Source organism: Aedes aegypti, chromosome 2 (genome assembly GCF_002204515.2).
Source record: "Aedes aegypti strain LVP_AGWG chromosome 2, AaegL5.0 Primary Assembly, whole genome shotgun sequence".
In the NCBI taxonomy this organism is placed as follows: Eukaryota; Metazoa; Arthropoda; class Insecta; order Diptera; family Culicidae; genus Aedes; species Aedes aegypti.
The window spans coordinates 451,063,056-451,082,735 of record NC_035108.1 but is presented as its reverse complement, the minus strand read 5'-3'; the positions used below and the strand labels follow the sequence as shown (position 1 = coordinate 451,082,735).

General features: G+C 35.2%; 1 protein-coding gene across 5 annotated transcripts in view; it reads right to left on the bottom strand.

Annotated features, from left to right (window-relative positions):
* The window catches only part of LOC5564933 (protein sickie), a 653,305-nt gene that overhangs the window by 484,344 nt on the left and 149,281 nt on the right, over positions 1–19,680 (bottom strand). The window contains exon 1 of one of the 5 annotated variants that reach the window (XM_021848051.1): positions 11,873–12,357. The exons of the other annotated variants lie outside the window; for them this stretch is intronic. Within the exon in view, the coding sequence (XP_021703743.1) occupies positions 11,873–11,941 (69 nt within the window). The 5' untranslated portion in view covers positions 11,942–12,357. Of the gene's footprint in view, positions 1–11,872; positions 12,358–19,680 lie in introns of those variants that run through there. 5 annotated transcript variants of the gene reach the window in all.

The window sequence follows — 19,680 nt, the reverse complement described above, 5'->3', positions numbered from 1 at the left end:
ATTTCTTCCAAAGAAAATAATGTACTTAGTTCAGGAAAATAATTGAATGTTTGACGAGTTTTGAAATTAATATTTTGAGGAACGAAGTTAGGACAAATTTTTGATGCAAATTTTTTTATCCAATCTATAGAATATTCCAAAATAGGTTGAGTGGAAAATTCATAATTTCTCAAATTTTTTGCAACTCTCCATAAAGTGGATAATGAAGATTCTCTATCAAGATTTTGAACAAAATTTTTCCAATAATTTCTTTTTTTTTAATTTGGTAATTCTAGTAAATTGTGCTTCAGCTTTGCAATATAAAAAATAATATTTTCTAGATCCAAATCTTCGAAAGTTCTTAAATGCCTCAGATTTATTTTTTAAAGCTAATGAACAATCATTATCCCACCAAAATGTCGGACGTTTTTTATCAGAAGATTTAGAAGTATGTTTTTTTGTTTGTGATTTAAATAATGCTTCTGTTAGAAGCTTTAAGAACATTTTGTAATTTTCAAGTGCAGTTGTAGAATAATCAAAATGTATTAAAGAAAATGAAACTAAATCAGAAAATTTAATCCAGTCAACATTTCTACACAAGTCAGGGGAATTTATTGAAGGAAATTTAGAATTACTTTTAGAACCATGCATTTGAATAAGTATGGGTAAATGATCACTACCGTTGGGATCATTAATTGTTTTCCAGGACGAAATAAAAGAGACAAATTACTGGAACAAAATGATAAATCAATAGCTGAATTATGAGCCGGAGGAACTGCAATTCTTGTGAATGATCCATCATTCAAAACATTCAAATTTAATTCATCTATCAGATCCATTATTAATGAACCTCTACCATCAATTTTATCACTCCCCCATGCAAAATTATGTGCATTGAAATCACCAAGAATATAAAAAGGAGTGGGCACATTTTCCAAAATATTTTTAATATCGGATAATGAAAAAGATACATTTGAAGGAATATACATACATAAAATTGAAAATTCAAAACCATCATATTTGACGGCAACAGCAATAAATTCAATATTTGTATTAGGTGGTATATCCAAATATTTAAATTCAATATTATCACGGATACCAATTAACACTCCTCCAAATGGTACATTTCTATCATGACGAACCACATGATATGATGGAATACGAAAAAATTTATCCTCGGTGAGCCAAGTCTCATTCAAGCAAAATATATCTAAATCATAATTTATCAACATGGCTTTAAGCCTATCAATTTTTGGTAAGATACTATGACAATTCCATTGCAAAATTTTCAAACCTTCAAAGTTTTGAAAATCCATTACGAAAATAATGAAGACAAAAAGGGTCCAAATGAGTTAAGTTTTTCAAAAAGATTTACAAGATAGGGTAAAATTTTCTTTATTATATTTTTCCAAAAATCACTCATACCTAATAAGTTTAATATTTCTTCTAAAATGCTTTAAATGGAAAAATCATTCTTTTCACTGTCTGAAATATTGTTATCATTATTTGTATCTTTGTTATCATTTATTTTCTGGAATCCGGGAATATTTTTTGAACTTGACGCAATGTTCAGAGGAGGAAAATTTTGTTCAAACAATTTTGAAGAACGAGTATCATTTTGAAAAGATGAAAATTTAAATCGTTTCCTTTTACTTGGTAAACAAATGTATCAATATTATCTAATGCATTTTTATTTTCAATATCTGATAAAGACTCATATGGATCAGGTGAACTAAAATCACCACAAGTTTAAGTTTTCAAAATTTCCGAATATGAATATTTATTTTGGTTTCTAATTTTTTCGTTAAGTTTTTTTTGATTGGACATGTATACTGAACAATTATTTAGTGAATTATGCTTTTGTTTACAGTAGATACAAATATCCGATTTCAGTTTACATTCAGCAGCAGAATGAAGATCTCCACATTTTGAGCATTTTTGCTTATTTGAGCAAAAATTTGATGTATGCCCAAATAGAAGACATCGGTTGCAATCCATGAGCTTCGGAAAATAAAGCCTCACGCGAAAAAACACATTGTCAATATTTACAAAATCGGGTAAAACAGACCCTAAAAAGGTAATTTTTATACAATTGGAATGAACATATTTCGAAATTCCATTTGCATCAAATAATAATTTAGACAAACGTTCGCAATCTAAGATATCAACAGGTGAAATCGATTGATTTCTAAAAATGCCAGAGCCGTGTGACTTTATAGCATCACAATCTAATGATTCATCGTAAATGACTCCGCTGATTTCGCAAGAATCGCACGGAGCTTATACACGATAAGAATCATTGAATAATTTAGATTCTAAAAGAGAATTAGCTTCTTCTCTAGTTCCAAAAACAACTCTGAGTTTGTCTAAGGATATTTTTTTAATTTCCTTAACTGATTTATATTTCTTGTAAACTTCCGATGAAATCAACAAAACATTTATGGGTCGATCTTTCTTTCGGAAATAAACAGGAAATGGACCAGCAAAAGTCGAAGGGTAGATTTTTATTCGAAATGGTTTCGAAGTAGAAGGTACTAAATCATTATTAGTATCTGAATTTTGTAAACCTCCGTCAATTTCCATAGTGGAAATTGAACGGGGATTCAACTAATAACAAAAACAAACTAATCAAGCAACAAATAAACAGAAAGGAATACTTAACAAACGCCAAAATGAATCCAACAAAAACCGGAAAGACCAATTGTTTTCACTTCTTCAATCACCGCCAAAAATTGCTTCAAAACCAACACGAACCAGCTATTAGGAGAAGCATAACACCGATCAACCAGATCTACCAGGTCCTTACAGGTAATTCCTCACAATTCGAAATTCTTGAAAAAATCGTATCTGAAAAATGGAAAAAAATGACAAGCAGAAAAAAGACCATCCAAGCCGGTCAAGGCCTACTTACCTTTTTTGTTGGTATTCCTCTGTCCTGCCATGGATGTCTGAATATTCCAAGGCCCTAATATCGACTTCGATCATTATTTCATTTTAGCTAAAATTCGGGCCCGGTTATCCAGCGTCACGAGTTCCAGAACCAACAGTGAGTTATCTTGGGTCAACCTCAAGAATCCTTGGTTAAAATCTGTGCAAAAGTTCAAATTTGTTTTTTTTTAGTTCAAAAAGAACCATTGCAAACATTTTATGGCTTTATTTGGCATGTCATCAATTATTATATTTGAACTAATTCTACTAAAAGTAAAGTATTTTTTTTCAAGAAGTTTTTTATAAAATCTAAACAAAGTAGAGGCATTAAATATCTTAAAAATCTTTTTTTATCTCAAAAATCTATGATCTGTGATCACAGATATCTGTAGGCAAGAACAGGAAAAAATCTGTGTTATTACAGATAAATCTGTGTATGTGGCATCATTGCTCGACAGAACAGAGAGCGATACAGATCAACGAGAGCCGAAGAAAAACTAATCCACTACAGAGAGAAAAAGCAGCAAGAAGAAAGTGTGTTAGCTGATGTGCAGGATAGCATGAACCGGAACGATATGCGGAGAATTTATGCTATGGTCACAATACCATACCATTGCCCACCATGTTCAGTAATCGAGTAGAATGTTGACCGATAAAACGGCTATGGCTACCAGGTGGAAGGAGCACTTTCAGCAATTGTTGAACGATGAAATTGGATGCAGTGCTGGGAATGGTAATAGAATTTTCGCGAAAATCACGTGGCTCTCCCAGTACAGTAGTTCAAAAATGCGAATCTCATCAAGTAGCCTCTGTTGGGTGCACGAATTTTCTTAATCATGAGTGTCATTGAAGGCTCTAAATGCGGGAAATGCAGCGGAAAATAGAACATTTTTCTACCGTAATTTTGGGTTGCCCTTAGCAACGGGTGTTTTACAATTTTCAAGGCATTTTGCCTACAGCAGCGATGGGTGTGAGTTTCACTGGCTTCGCTGACTGTGATTGGCTTTGTTTGGCTACTGTAGAGTGAGTTTCAGATTTTTTCCCAACCCTGATTGGATGAACATTGATGATGACGATCAAGCTGTGGACCCACCGACCATAGGAGAGGTTAGAAAGGCTATCAGCGAGCTGAAGAACTGTAAGGCTGCTGGGAAGGACGAGATCCCGGTCGAGCTTCTCAAGCGGTGAGCAGCTTTATCAGTTGATCCACCGAGTAGGGAGTCGATGTCGGCTATGGACCCTTTGCGTAGTATGGATCCCCTACAGAAAAACATAAAATTAACACGCAAAGCAACCTTATTCCTATGAAACTCCATCGGGGGAACTTCGATTGCATTGCACTATGGGACAGGGACGCAATCTGGCGGGACAAAATTCATAACTCGGTAACGAAGCGTTTCCGGTATTTGGTGTCTTCGGCAAAGTTTTTTGTTACAACGAGGACCATCTACTGACATAAACGGATAGTTCGTAAATCGTCCGCATAGGTGGTGCCACAATCTAACTTTTTAATGTGACGTTCTAGAGACTTGGCATGTTCTGCAAAGTTGTTCATTTTGATAAAATAAACAACTCTCTAGAAGACGTCAAAATTCCACAGCCTACTGTTTTCGAGTTATTGGCGAAATTAGAGAAAATTAGAGAAAAAACGATTTTTTTCACCGAATTCGACATTTTTCCTAAGAACCATGTCATATAATATTTTTTGCTGATAAATATATAACAAACGTAAGCTCTGGTGGAAAATTTTTAATAATACGACGCATAAAAATTAAGAAATTATGAAAAAACCTGAAAAATAGAGCATTTTTTGAACCTTAATATCTCCAAAAGCGCAAAAAATCGCAAGCTCAAATTTTCAGGCAACATAGAGCAATACTTGATGAAACGGATGTCAAAATTCCAGAGAGGTATATTTTGGTGTTTTTGAGATCTATCATTTTTTTAAAATGATTATATTTCTCCAATACAGTTAATTTCCATGAGGAATCTGAAGGGACGATCGACTTCAAGAAATAACGAGTCGTGGAAGAAAAACTTTCAGAAAACTGTTTAAAAAAGCCGTCATAGTAGCCATGAAATTCAGTTTAAGAGCAGTTCCTTGAGTTGATATCGAGTAATGTAGATGAAAGTGTAGATTAAAACTGGGTACATAATTGTTTTTCTTCAATAATTCAAATGATATAGTATGCCATGAAAGACTTGATCATGTGTCAGTTGATTGTTGTCATCATGGTTCGAGATGAGCAATTTATTTTGTGAATGTGTTACTTTTAACACGGAAAATCAAATTTAAAAGCATATTCATGTCGATATCTCTAAATACTAAAATTTCAAAGCGCACGATCTCTTGTCCGGAGCTAGTAGATTTGTCTTAAAGCAGAAAGAGCGTTGATTCTTGGATGTTTCGAAACAGAGGATATAGTTCAAAGGTATCAATTTGGAGATTCCTTGGATTTTGAGAACTGTTAGGTTGTTTAACCTTGAATATGTATTTAATCACCGGATTTGCTTAAATTTTGAGCTTCCGGAAAACTGTGACAACGAATTTGAGAAGAAATCCAAAGCCAGCTTGCACTGTGAGCAGGTATAATAATTTCATGAAATAATAAAATATATTTTTTTCGATAATTTAAACATACACTTAAATATTTGCCATGACAATATTAATCGCGTAATGGAAAGGAAACCGTAAAAAAATTAAAAAATCTCAAAAACATCAATATATACCTCTCTGGAAATTTGACATCCGTTTCATCAAGTATTGCTCTATGTTGCTTGAAAATTTGAGCTTGCGGTTTTTTGCGCTTTTTGAGATATTAAGGTTTCAAAATTGCTCTATTTTTTCAAGTTATTTCATAATTTCTTAGGTTTTATGTGTCGTATTTTATTTTTTTTTTCCACCAGAGCTTGCGTTCGTTGTATATTTATCAGCAAAAAATATCATATGATATGGTTCTTAGAAAAAATGTCAAATTCGGTGAAAAAAAATCGTTTTTTCACTAATTTTCTCTTATTTCGCCAATAACTCGAAAACAATAGGCTGTGGAATTTTGACGTCTTCGAGAAAGTTGTTTATTTTATCAAAATGAACAACTTTGCAGAACATGCCAAGTCTCTAGAACGTCAAAGTAAAAAGTTAGATTGTGGCGCCACCTATGCGGACGATTCAAGAACTATCCGTTTATGTCAGTAGATGGTCCTCGTTGTTACAAAAAACTTTGCCGAAGACACCAAATACCGGAAACGCTTCGTTACCGAGTTATGAATTTTGTCCCGCCAGATTGCGTCCCTGGCCCATAGTGCATTGTTAGTAAGCAGTTTCAGGCAAAATATTTGGTTTGAGACGCATAAATACAGATATTTGAACAGTTTTGTAAATGAAACCATACAAGAGGCTCCATAATGCGAATTAACAGATGGGTCAATAATAGGCACGTCGGCAGCAAGATGGATTACATGAGAATCAAATAGGGGGTTCATAATAGGAAACGTCATTTTTAAACATTCCTATTATGCATATTTCGCTGGGAAAATCGGATTATTTTGTATGTTTCATATGCGTATTATGAAGTAAAAACATTGAACTTGTTGTTAGACTCCACAAAACGTATATACGTCTGAGATATCATTGCTCAGCTACTAAGCTACTAATTACTAGTAATGAAACCCTACTTATGAAGGTATGGAAGGGCGAAGAATTGCCCACCGGCGTGTTGGATGGCCTCATACGTCCAATCTACAAGAAAGGGCACAGACTGGAGTGTGTCTATAACAGAGGGATTACCCTGCTGAATTCGGCGTACAAAGTTCGGTCACGCATCCTGTTCAACAGGCTGAGACCGGAAAGCCTTTAGTGTTTTCGAGAGTAAAGTGCTGCGGATAATACTCGGTGGGATACTCGAAAATGGTGTGAGGCGTTGCCGCATGAACACGAGTTTTATCAAGTGTACTAAGATGCGAATAGAGCGTGTAAAATACGGCAGACTTCAATCACTTAGTGTCGAAAGGAAGAATTGCGAAAATAATATTCAGCAGAGAACCAGGTAGAGGTTGTTGACTTCGTGGAAGACCACGAATACACTGACTGTCCACAGTGGAAGAGGACCTGGCAACCCTAAACTTTCGGGGCAACTGGAGAAGTAACGCTTAAGATCGACGAAGATGGAGCTGTATATTAGGCTCAGAAAAGGCGTGACGCTACGCTGTAGCTATCAAGGTATCAATGTAGTATTCCTCTGAGAAGTCCACTGTAAATTATTTTAGAAATTTCTTCAATGATTTCTTAGAGATAACTTTGAGAATATCTCCAGAGGTGCATACAAAAAATCCTCTTGTAGGTCTTTCAGGGCTTTCATACGTGATAATATGATTATTTTCAGATTTTTGATCATTCTGTGTAATTCAGCTGTTTGACATAAAATATATCTTGATGCTGAAACATTAAAAAATGTTCAAAATGTGAAAGTATTCGAGAGACACATATGGCCAAATAGGAAACCACTATGGCCATAACTGGTACACTTCCCTAATGTATAACTTTTTTCGTAGCTTTGTTCCTAGAGGTCACTTGAATTTTTTTTTTACCACGGATGAGGTTTGATTGTTTTCAAAAGATAGAAAATGTCAGAAAGTTCAGATTCCCCTTTGTGAAATGTAGATTCTTTATTGATGATCTCAATGCACAAGGAAGGTTAATTAACACCCTAATCAATGAGACCCTCACTCATTCCAACGAATGACAACCACAAAATACGAACTAATTCCCTTCAAAGCATGGCTTGTCTCCGCCAACCCATTATTCATTCTAAACATTCCGCTATTTCCGGTGACTTGCTATAAAAATAAACCCTTTCTATTCGCGCTATCCAAAAGTGTCATTCAAGATTCTACGCTCGATCCTTCGGTCGTTTAGCGGAATTTCCCTTTCGACTTGTATTTTTAGCCTATTTTCCATCATATTCCGACTCATCTCGCAGTTCCCATCGACTCCAAGTGTGAGATCTCACGTCTATTTGTTCCATTTAATCACATCTCATCAACCACAGCGCGCGCGGTCTGCCGGTTCGATTCTCCAGCGACGACGACGATTCTTGGGGACTGAAAAAAAAATAACCGTAATGAAAAGGAAAAGCGCTTTTTAATAACCTCTCGCCACACTCACTGACTGCCGCTTCTGTTGAAACCTATTGAAAGCGGTTTCTGGCAGTACGGGTGGATCTTTTTTCCCGATTGGAAAGGAATGGCAACCATAGTTCCTCATCATTAGACCGATTATCATAACACTGTTCGACAAAAAAAGTCGATATGAATGCACAGAGACCGGACACCCCGGGCTTGAAAGTATAAAAATAAACAAAAATAATGGCGTTTTCAGAATGTTCGTGTCTGCCCCAGGTCATTTTTAAAATATACTTGAACTTTTTGCATTTTTTATTTAAAAATCTAATCTAATCAATAAACCGACACAGTGTTTTATATTCAGGACAGGGGAATTCATGTGCGATATAATGTTTTCAACTTTAAATACAATATGAAGAGTTGCAGTAATAAGATTTGCAGGGAGCCCTCCCCCCTTTTTGGTACCCTCCCCATTTTTTATCGCAAATGATGGAATATTTGATATACAGGGGGTTGTCAAAATAACTGGGACAGGCAAAAATTGGGCCAACTTTGGAATGCTGTAACTTTGACAAAAATTGACCGATTTCAATTCTTTAAGAAGTAATGGACGGGTCAACTAATCTAGTTTTGAGGTGCATCCACGGAGATGAACTATGACCACCGGATACCTGTGATAATCCGGATTTCCGGAAGCATGTCTTATGCAGTAAAATTATGACGTGTTTTTAGCAAAGGTCTCGGCTAAAAAATCAAAATTTTACTACACATGAAGATAGAAGATCTAATTCTGAAGCGATTGGTGCGCCAAGTATTAATATTGGTCCAGAAACAACCAATATATGGCAATTTTCCCGGAATCGGTGCCGGTAGTGGATCCGAATTGGGATCAAACAATTTATTCACTCAAAATATGTCGCGCAATATTGTTTTCTCCCTAGCTTATCATAAAATATCCTATTATAAGTTGAAAATGAGTCTTGTACAGATTTGGCCACTCATGGCGCCGCCCAGTGCCCCGGGGGAACCTTGCATAGGGGACATTTCGATTTTGACACCAAAGCATATCATGCGACGGCTCATTCTTCATGTCTTGTCGTAAATAGGGCAACTGTAGACTCAAAATAGATAGTTGACTACAGTGACTACTTCCGGGACCACCGGATGTTCCAGAGGGAACCTGTAATTAGGGACAATTGATATTGAACTCCAATACATATCGTGCAACAGTTCATTTTTCATGTCTCGTGCTAAATAGGGCTATTGTAGACCTTAAGTGGATATTTGACAAACCCCTGTATATCATATATTCCATCATTTGCGATACTTAAAAAATGGGGAGGGTACAAAAAAGGGGGGAGGGCTCCCTGCAAATCTTATTACAACTCTTCATATTGTATTTAAAGTTGAAAACATTATATGGCACATGAATTCCCCTGTCCTGAATATAAAACACTGTGTCGGTTTATTGATTAGATTAGATTTTTAAATAAAAAATGCAAAAAGTTCAAGTATATTTTAAAAATGACCTGGGGCAGACACGAACATTCTGAAAACGCCATTATTTTTGTTTATTTTTATACTTTCAAGCCCGGGGTGTCCGGTCTCTGTGCATTCATATCGACTTTTTTGTCGAACTGTGTAATTATAACAGCCAGATATATTTATTTCAAAAATTTCAAATAAAACTAAATTTGTTTAAATTTAAATACATACACAATATCAAATATCAATTTTTATAATATCTTTGATAAAATTTGCTTCATTAGTGTTTATGGTATAAATTTTATACAAAATAACAATTAAACATGCTTTTATTAAATTGTGTTATGCCTTTCTGATCGGGTTTCCTCCATCCATCCATCGGTCTCCTTTCGAACGACGACGACGACGACGGCAGCAGCAGACTGGGTGATGAGCTGATTAAAATCTAACTTCACGCTCCATCATTTATAATGAAGTGTGTGCTCCAGCATCCTGCTCCCGGGGTTTTCCCGAACCCAGCCGAGAGGGGGAAAATGGGAATCCTCTCAACGATGGTGACTGAAGGGGGAAAGGGGGCGGAAAAGTGTGAATATGTTGAGAAGATAAAAAATAATCTTCTTAAAAAGTGTCTTCTCCCTAGCAGCAGCACAAGTGCATCCAAGAAGGCGACGCAGCCGGCTAATGATGACGCCCTTTTTTCGCATTCACGCGTACGGTTTCAAAGACGACTAAGAGGGCGACGCACAGTAGTACTGTCTAAAGGTCAAATGTCGAAAAATATGATCTATTTTTTAGATATAGAGATAGAAGATAGAAGATAGAAGATAGAAGATAGAAGATAGAAGATAGAAGATAGAAGATAGAAGATAGAAGATAGAAGATAGAAGATAGAAGATAGAAGATAGAAGATAGAAGATAGAAGATAGAAGATAGAAGATAGAAGATAGAAGATAGAAGATAGAAGATAGAAGATAGAAGATAGAAGATAGAAGATAGAAGATAGAAGATAGAAGATAGAAGATAGAAGATAGAAGATAGAAGATAGAAGATAGAAGATAGAAGATAGAAGATAGAAGATAGAAGATAGAAGATAGAAGATAGAAGATAGAAGATAGAAGATAGAAGATAGAAGATAGAAGATAGAAGATAGAAGATAGAAGATAGAAGATAGAAGATAGAGATAGAAGATAGAAGATAGAAGATAGAAGATAGAAGATAGGAAGAAGATAGAAGATAGAAGATAGAGATAGAAGATAAAGATAGAAGTTAACACGGAAATATTAATGTGGAGGAATGACCACTCATGTACCATATAGTACCACTATGCGACGCAAGGCTGTGAAAATGAAAAATTGCTTCTTCGCACGAAGAATACCTAGCTAGGAGGCGGCTTCGATATCTTGCGGAAGCCACAGTGCGAAAATGAGACATTGTTACGCTTGCCTCGTTACGGCCGTTGGCGGCTCTAGATGGTCGTGTACTTGCTGTTGGAGGTTAATTTTCCCTCGTTCTTGCGGGTGTCTTCTCCTTGAAAAATGGCAATGAATAGAGGAGCGGGAAAAGCCAACTCCGTCTGTCTTCGAAGCGGTTTTTCATGCGTGTCTTTTATTAGATATGCGGCAGAAGGAAGGTTCGCACTTTCTGACAAGTAGCCATTATCCGCGAGGAGTGCTAAGTGGGGATATTCAAAGCAAGAAAGGGAAAGGTGGAACGTTTAATTTTAGGAGCACTCATGTTTTGAATAGGTACCTTATTTTCTGCAATTAACTTCTTGGTTGCGTAACAAATTATTACTTGCTAGAAACAGTCATATCGTTTGCTCGATTTTTTTATTTCATTCACTCAAATAAAAGCATGAATATTCCCATTGTCGGTCATGATTTTGTGTTAGGGAAAGTGAATGATTTTTCAATCAAGATTATTTTCAGTGTTAGTCCTTGTGGACTGATGAAAAGTTTATGAAGTTTTTTGGTAATAATTGGAAGATAGAATCTGAAGGCTGGATGTTTTGTTAATTTTCCTAGATGGCGTTTAAGAAATAGCCTATTAAAGAATACGATTCTTAAAAAAACAAATTATCCACAAAACATGCTTTAAATTGTGTTTGGTACTTCACTTTTATGCCATAATTAAACGTTCTTAAGCTCTCAAGAATTGAAAAAAAAAAATGAAAATAAAAATAATATAAATATTTTTTCTTAGACTGGCCAAAACCAGTGCGAACCCTAGTCATAGGCCGTTAAAACCATTACGATCAACAGGTTGCCGATTTTTTCTTCGATATCCTTCAAGTATTTTAATTCGGCTTAGTGTTAGTTGAGTCAATCATTGATTTGTTAGTAACACTCCACACCATTACCTGCGATAGATTTTTCGTCGAGGAAATATCGTCGTTCGATCCTTGACCACTGACACAACGGCCCAACATTTTCTTCGCTGTTTCACCTGAACCTTCCTCACTGAACACTATGGCAGCATCAACACAATCTCAGCCTCCCGGTAGATCGCACAGATCTCACTAATGAATCTCATAAATCAATTTCATGCTCGAAAATTGAGCTCGGCTCGGCCACCCACTCGCGTTTTTAATCACGTTTCTGCTGCTGAATTGACACTTTCGCGTAGTAGGTAGTACGGAACTGCGCTTCGATGATGACCGTTGTGACTCACTTGAACATTTTCGCACCTGACCAAACCTCCGGGTCGCCACTAGGGACCAATTCCGGACGTGCCACCGAGTTGAAGTGTGTATAAATCAGGGATTTTCATTAATAATTTGCGTGGCGTTGTGTTCTGTCACCATTCCGCGAGTGGATTTAGCGCCATAATGCTGGCGCGACATTTCTTCTTCGACAGCAGGTACGAAAGCGGTAAAAATGTAAATGGTACTTTGAATATCATGATTCTTGATTCAGCTTCAACTCTTCGATCTATGTGAAATATTTGAGCACGTTCGTCTCTAACTTTTTTTTCTATTTTAAGCAAACAATTTATTAATTTCTTTTTCTTCTTCTTTTTGACATTTCGTCTTTATGAGCACTTATTAACTGAGACACAGTTATTAACTGAGACCTTTCTTCGCCAACGTTGCCATTTTCGCATTCGTATAGCGTGTGGCAGGTAAAATTATACTCTATGACCATAGAAGCCAAGGAAATTTTCACTTCGAAAAGATCCTGGACCTACCAGGAATCGAACCCAGACACCTACAGCATGGCATTGCTTTGTAGCCGCGGACTCTAACCACTAGGCTAAGAAAGGTTTTTGTTGTGTCTAAATTCAACATATTTCATGTTCCAAACAAATCATCGCCATCGCATCAAATCACACACGACAACCGCTAAATTTTGATTGTTCAACTGATTGCTTTCGCGTGACAGTTTGTAGTTTAGACGGGTTTCGGTGTCTCCCGGTTGAGAGCCTGCCCGAGTTGATGGAACAAAGGTGGCATTTGGCTAAACTCCACCGAACGGATACCACACTCGGGCAGAAATGCTGCCAAACTGCAGACAGCTTTTGGTGGATATGTGTACCTACCGGTGAATGCTTGGGAAATTATAACAATTTCACATACAACCCGAATGGGGATAGGGAGAGGGTCGCAGCGTGTGGTGGTCGATGCAGCTCAACTCCGCTCATGCAGAGGATAGAGTATATATCATGAATAGCAAAGGAGCAGACCTGCAGACAGATAAATTTGTCAGATTGCAGATATATGGTTGAAGTGCTCTGCATTTTCATGATTGATTTTTGTCGTGACTGAGGTCAATTGAGGCGTAATTTTGTCATTTTGAAGCAGACTCAGCGAAAGTCGTAGACAAATGGTTTGAAGTGGAATACGTATTTTGAGAGGTCTGGGATTTTTTGGTTTGTCATTTGGGGAAAGTGTACCAGTTATGGAAATGATAGATCATTATTTATCGTATACTAAATTTCTAAAACGCGCATGTCAGAACAGATGAGGGTAGAGAATAAAATACCCATATCATGATTTAGACTCATGATATCATGTTTCCAGCATTTCGTGTCATGGGGCATTTCTTAGTCCGCGGCTTCAAAGCAAAGCCATATTGAATGTTCATTGTTCATTGTTCATATGTAAACTAGTATTAGCCTATAGAAATTGAATAATATGCTTCGAAATAATGAACAATGAACATGGCGCTCCTAACGTTTTCTCACATAGTCATGTTACATAGTTTAGTCCAAATACTTGCTAAGATATTTCAGTTTATGCTTTGGCCTAATTTCATCCATGACGATGGTATCTGAAGTTGTTGAACAAAATGTGCAAAATGTTAATTCAATTTGAGTTCTGGGAGAACACATAAAAAAAAATTACTACAAAAATATGATTTCTGCTATATCTAGACAGGAGACTATAAAATATAATAAAAATTAAATGTTTTAAACCCTATTTTTTTCTTTCATTTTTATAAAAAAATTATCTTTGTTTGACCATAACTTCATGAATACTCAACTGATTGTAGATCTTTTTACATGTTCTCTTCCCCAGTTTTTTTTTGTGTTTTTCCCCTTTGTGTTGGATTAAGGATCCTGGGCCATCCGGCAGTCGAATACCGGCAAGAAATCGCTACCAACGCCATGAAACGAAAATCAAGATGCCACGTTATACCTCCTGGATAAGCTGTTGAGAATCCTGATTCCAGTTCCTACCATGTCCTTCCTTCAAAAATTGTGACCACTAACCTCGAGCTGCCACGAGTATCCTGGCTCCATCCCATATTAATGTTGAACTGAAAAAGCCAATTAATTGTATGTAATAAAAATACAAAAAATGAATTTCGGCTCCGTAAAGCGTTAAACGCATTTGAGCCTCAAATAAACGATCTAGTTAAAAAATAAAAAAAAACTGCACAACACATGACTTTTTAACGGAAAATGCCAGTTCTTTTAAATTTTTACAATATTAGCATCATCTATGAAGTGGTTTTTCCATTTATTTAGCCTTTGAAATGTTATTTTAAACAATTTTAAATAATTTTGTAGCAAAAGTCGTTTAGACGTATTGCGCTACGGAGTGTGGGTTCGATTCCCACCCCAGTCGGTGGAAACTTTTCGTCAAACGAAAAGTTCTTCACTGGTCCACTGGTTGTTCCGTGTATCCGTTGTCTAATGTAAGTTATGTTCAGTCTGTACAGCCTTTGGTTGAAGACGGTGTAAATGGTCTTTTTTTTAATTATGTTGCATGTGATAAAAATTATATGCACTATTCAACTTGTAATTAAAACAAGATGCCTCAAAACTTTAGTTTTGGAATAAAAATGCTATTTTCGGCAGAAGATTGAAATAATGTAAAGAAATTTTATTTTCTCATTTAAAAAAATATGTTTTTAAGTAGTTTTGTTAAATAACTTGGTCGATTTTTTTTAAACATGTTGTATACACAGTTCAAAACCAACTGAGTTAGCTCATAAGAATGTAAAAAGATTAGTAATCGTTTGAGCATTCATGATGTTATGATAAAACAATGATGAATTTTTCAGTAAAATGAGCCAAAATTGAGAAAAACTCGTTGTAGCCAAAACTAGTGTTGATTTAAGTTTTCATAATTTTGAAGAGAATGATCCCAAAATTTTAAGAATGGTTTGAAAAATAACAAAGCTATGTGTAACTTCACTGAATTTAAAATTTTTAAATTTGAAATTTAAAAAATTAAATCCAAAACAATAAATCAGTGAGAAAGTTTCACCATGTCATTCCACGGGACTGTTTGTCATCTTCATAAAAAAAAAAACTGTCAAAGAGTTTCAAAATGGAATAAACATATTTTTTCTCATTTCTTGATATCAGAGTGTTGCATACAAGGGATTGCTAAGAGGACCTTTTTCTGTTGCCGATAGCGGAGCTCACCCTTACGAATAAGCACATCAACAAAATAGCTGGTGCGAATGTGGGGAAATGAACCACGGCACAAAAATTCAACTCATTACTTCCGTTCCATTCTAAAGAAATTGATTCACACTTCCTTTTTTTGTGTCTGTTATCTGTTGATGGTCTGTTACCCGAGCAGGTGGAAAAAGCTGACCAAGATCATAATTTGTTGTTCTAAAATAATTACTGACGATCATAAACAGCTATTGGTTTGCTGGAGATAAGAAATAAACGATCAAAAATATTATCAAAAATTAGTATGGAGAAGTATAGAACAATATCTTGCTTAAATATTATAAGATCAAAACAATATATGACAAGTTTATTGATTGACCAACAAATCAATATTTAAATATGATCTGACAGATGGCCAAGAATAAAAACAATCAAAAAGCCGGCAGCATGAATCGAACCCTCGACCTTCAGATCTATCCACAGAGATGCTACCCATTCGGCTATGCTTTTTGCATGGAAGATGAGGGAAATAAGAGCATTAGGTTTTTCGCTTTCTGAGACTACTCTTTGCTCCACGAGGTTGCCCCGACGTCTCACTGTTCTGTCCGGCCATTTTGTGTTTTGTTCCATGTCAAAGAACTAATTTTGATCTTGTTCATATATTTTCAGATGTTGAGTTATGGCTCTGAGCAGTGGCGCAACCAAGGGGGGGTTTTGGGGGTTAAATCCCCCCCCAGAGCCAGAAAAAATATAATAATTACCAAATATATTTTTGAAACTCATCACTACACATCGTACAACTAAGAACAACGAAGTAGTAATTAAGTTAGGTTTGAATTAAAATTGTGAAATTCAATGGTTTTCACAGTTATATTCTCCTAAAGTGTTTTCTTTTTATTTGTTGACCCCTGTAGAATTTCAAAATTTCATGCGAAATTAATGAAATTTTGTTGCCTTTTATGGAAAACAAACTAAGGGCTTTATGTGAGAAGTTTGTTAAACATTCAGATATATAGGGACCTTTTAAACAGAAAATTGACGCAGTTCCCGAAGCATCAAAAACCCTTTGTCAAATTTTACGACTTTCAGAGCATATGAATTCCCGAAGAAGCTATTCTTCGGTTTTTATAGATTGAATATCTCAGAATGCATTAAGCATCTGGTGGAAGCATCTCTGCCTTATTGAGCGTTCTAACATTTTCGATATCTTGCAGGTGTTGATAATGAATTACATTTAATTTTTAGGAAAAAGGATGCATGAAAATTGAGTCTTTTTCAGTGAAATTGTTGGTAAAATGAGATTCCGACTTGTCCCATTTAGATAGGACGAATAAGCGTCCCACTATAGTAGTTGTTCAGTCTGGTTACAGAGTCATCCTAAAACAAAGTTGGTCGCATTGAAAATTTTGAAATATTGCACATTTTTGTTCATTAAATCTTCACAATGAAAGCAAAACACCTTTCTGACCCTCAACTCAATTTTTTGGATTTACAAGTCAAGTTATCCAATGCTGATTTACTTCTGACGTACTGCAAGAATCGTGGCAATGAGTTCTATTGTAAATTGCTGCGGTCATTGTAGAAAAACTTGAAAACATATTTAAGCAGTAACACAGATGAAGAGCGATTGAATCGTATCATGCAAATATATTGTAATATTGTTCAATATATTTTTGATATAAGGTACCGCGGGGCAAGTGGGAACGAAAAAAACGATAGTTCAAACAAATTGTTCAATCAAATTTTCAAATGTCAATATTTTTCAAATCCAACAACACAATCACGTTTTGGCAGCATATTTGCTGGTGTGTGCATGAAACTAATCGAATAATTTCAAAATTGTGAAAACCTTGGAAGAAAGTTTTAGAATGAGCCATTGGACGCAGTTACTTCACTAAACGGGGCAAGTGGGACACATCCAGTTTCATGCGTCAATCCACATCAGTAAGCCAACCATTACAATAATAGGATTGATAATTCATAGATTTTTTAATTTTAAGTACATATTTGATACATAAGGAATCAACCATAAAATACGTTAAGTTTTAGGAATAAACCCTTTATTTAATAGTATGTCACCTCACATTTAATATTAACTGAAAATTCCTCAATAAAAGCTTAAAGAGGAATTAAACATGTCCAAAATATATCATTTATAAGTTGTTAATTAAAATGTAGAACATAAACAATTAATAATTGATGAAATTATAAATATGTTTTGTTATTATTTATTTGCATGGCAGAAAACCACCTTATGGAATGGAATTGTTTTCCATCTCTACTTAATTTGGTAGAAATAACAAATAAAGTTCAAATAAAATAGAAAAGTAATCGTTCTCATGATGCATTTCAAATATCAGCTGTGTGTTTGTTCAATTTTGAAGTCGTATTTCAAAAATAAAAAATAAATTTAAAAATAAAGAATAATAACACTTTTCTTCTCCCTCCTATGCAATTACGTAATTTGAGGTTGATCTTTTTTGATAAAAATCATTTGTTTGAATGTTTTAGTGCTACTCTCTAGGAGAATGTATGAAACGTGTACGAAATGTTTTGATTCTGGTTTTTGTTTTGATAGGTCCCACTTACCCCAGGTACAAACATATTCTGGGGTAAGATAGACCATCGAAAATTTCATATGAAATGAAAACAAAATACTGGTTTATCGTTAGCAGCTTTTAATAATACTCAAAATTATAGCATACTGATGGAAATTCGATTTAAAACACATTTATTTTTTGCGAGTCAATGCAAGACGTGGAACGTGTCACAATTTGTCATGCAAGTTGAAAATGGCGCTGAACTGACAACTGTTACATGAACCACATGGTAATAAAAATAACAATATGTTTAGTACTAAATGCATTCCTTATGATTGTATCTTCAACTTTCTAGAAGAAAACCCCCATGAAAAACTTTTCCTAGATGAGCTATGACGAAACGCCCCACTTACCCCGTATTCTCACTTGCCCCGCGGTACCTTATGTGTAAAAAAGGTGTAATATACATGAATTTCGCGACTATTTTTTAAACATAACTACGTTTTCAAAAATAAACCTTAAAGTTTACAAAACCCCCCTAGAACCAAATCTTGGTTGCGCTACTGGCTCTGAGATTTATTAAATTTTCGAACATCTTTTCAAAATCAAATTGAGATATGCGATCATAATTTGTTCTTTTTGAGATGTGATTTTGTTTTTTCCGTCTGCCCGGGTATGGTTTAATTACACTGTTCGACAAAAAAAAAATTTTGGATGGATCAGGGACGCGTTTATATAGGTCTTGAAGTGCAAGAAAAGTATAGAAAGAGGCCGTTTTCAAATGATTTGCAGCACCCCTGGATTATTTTTTGATAAAGCTTGAAAATTTGGCATTTTTAATCACAAAAAGTGTAATAAGCAAAATATCAATATCTTTTTAAATTCAATTATACAACCATTTAATTTGTCAAATCAATATTTTTTACCACAGGATGACTACAGGGAAACGTGCACCATTTCAGAAGAATATTGGCATCTATTTTGTAAATGAATTTGGAATGTTAACGTTCATTAAGCAAGTACGTGAGGATGTGCACCATATAAATACTACTTTTTTTCTGTTTCACACATCTGGTTTATTATATAATAATTCTTATAGATTCAAGAAGAAGCTTGATTAGGATTTTATTCTTTGCTCCATTAGATAAAGCAATGAGCAATGCAATCCAGTAACATTTGATTTCAACAATGATACGACGACTACGGAAAATTCATGTGTCTGTTATATTTATATGGGCTGGTTGGTCAAATAAACTCTTAGCAGTAATACAAAATTAGGTTAGACACTGACATGTAAGTGGTCTTACATGAGCTAGTCGGTTTATCAGGAACCGATGGCGAAGTCTATGAAAAATGTGACAATATTGTTATTTGCGATTTCCATAGATTTTGATACCGTAATCCGGGGTATCATTGATCAGCGGGGTAACATTGATCGGAATGACTCATCTCGTAAAAAGTTGGTATCATCATTTATTGATGAAACATTTCCAAAGCATGAATGTTGCTTCCCTTTCTTATATTAATGAGCTATAAAAAATTGAGATTTTTGCAAAAATTGCGTTTACTTTATGCGTAAATTTGTCAAGTTTGCGAAACAATGATTTCAATGGTTAAGGATGACACTACCGAAGATTCATGTCTCACATAGGTTCTGCAAGCGATATGAGCAAGGAAAATGCGGTTCTCACTAAAAATGGCATCGCACAAAACGATTCCGCTGTCAAAACTTTTATAAGTATGTTCAATTAGGCAACATTAACGAATTACTGTTAAG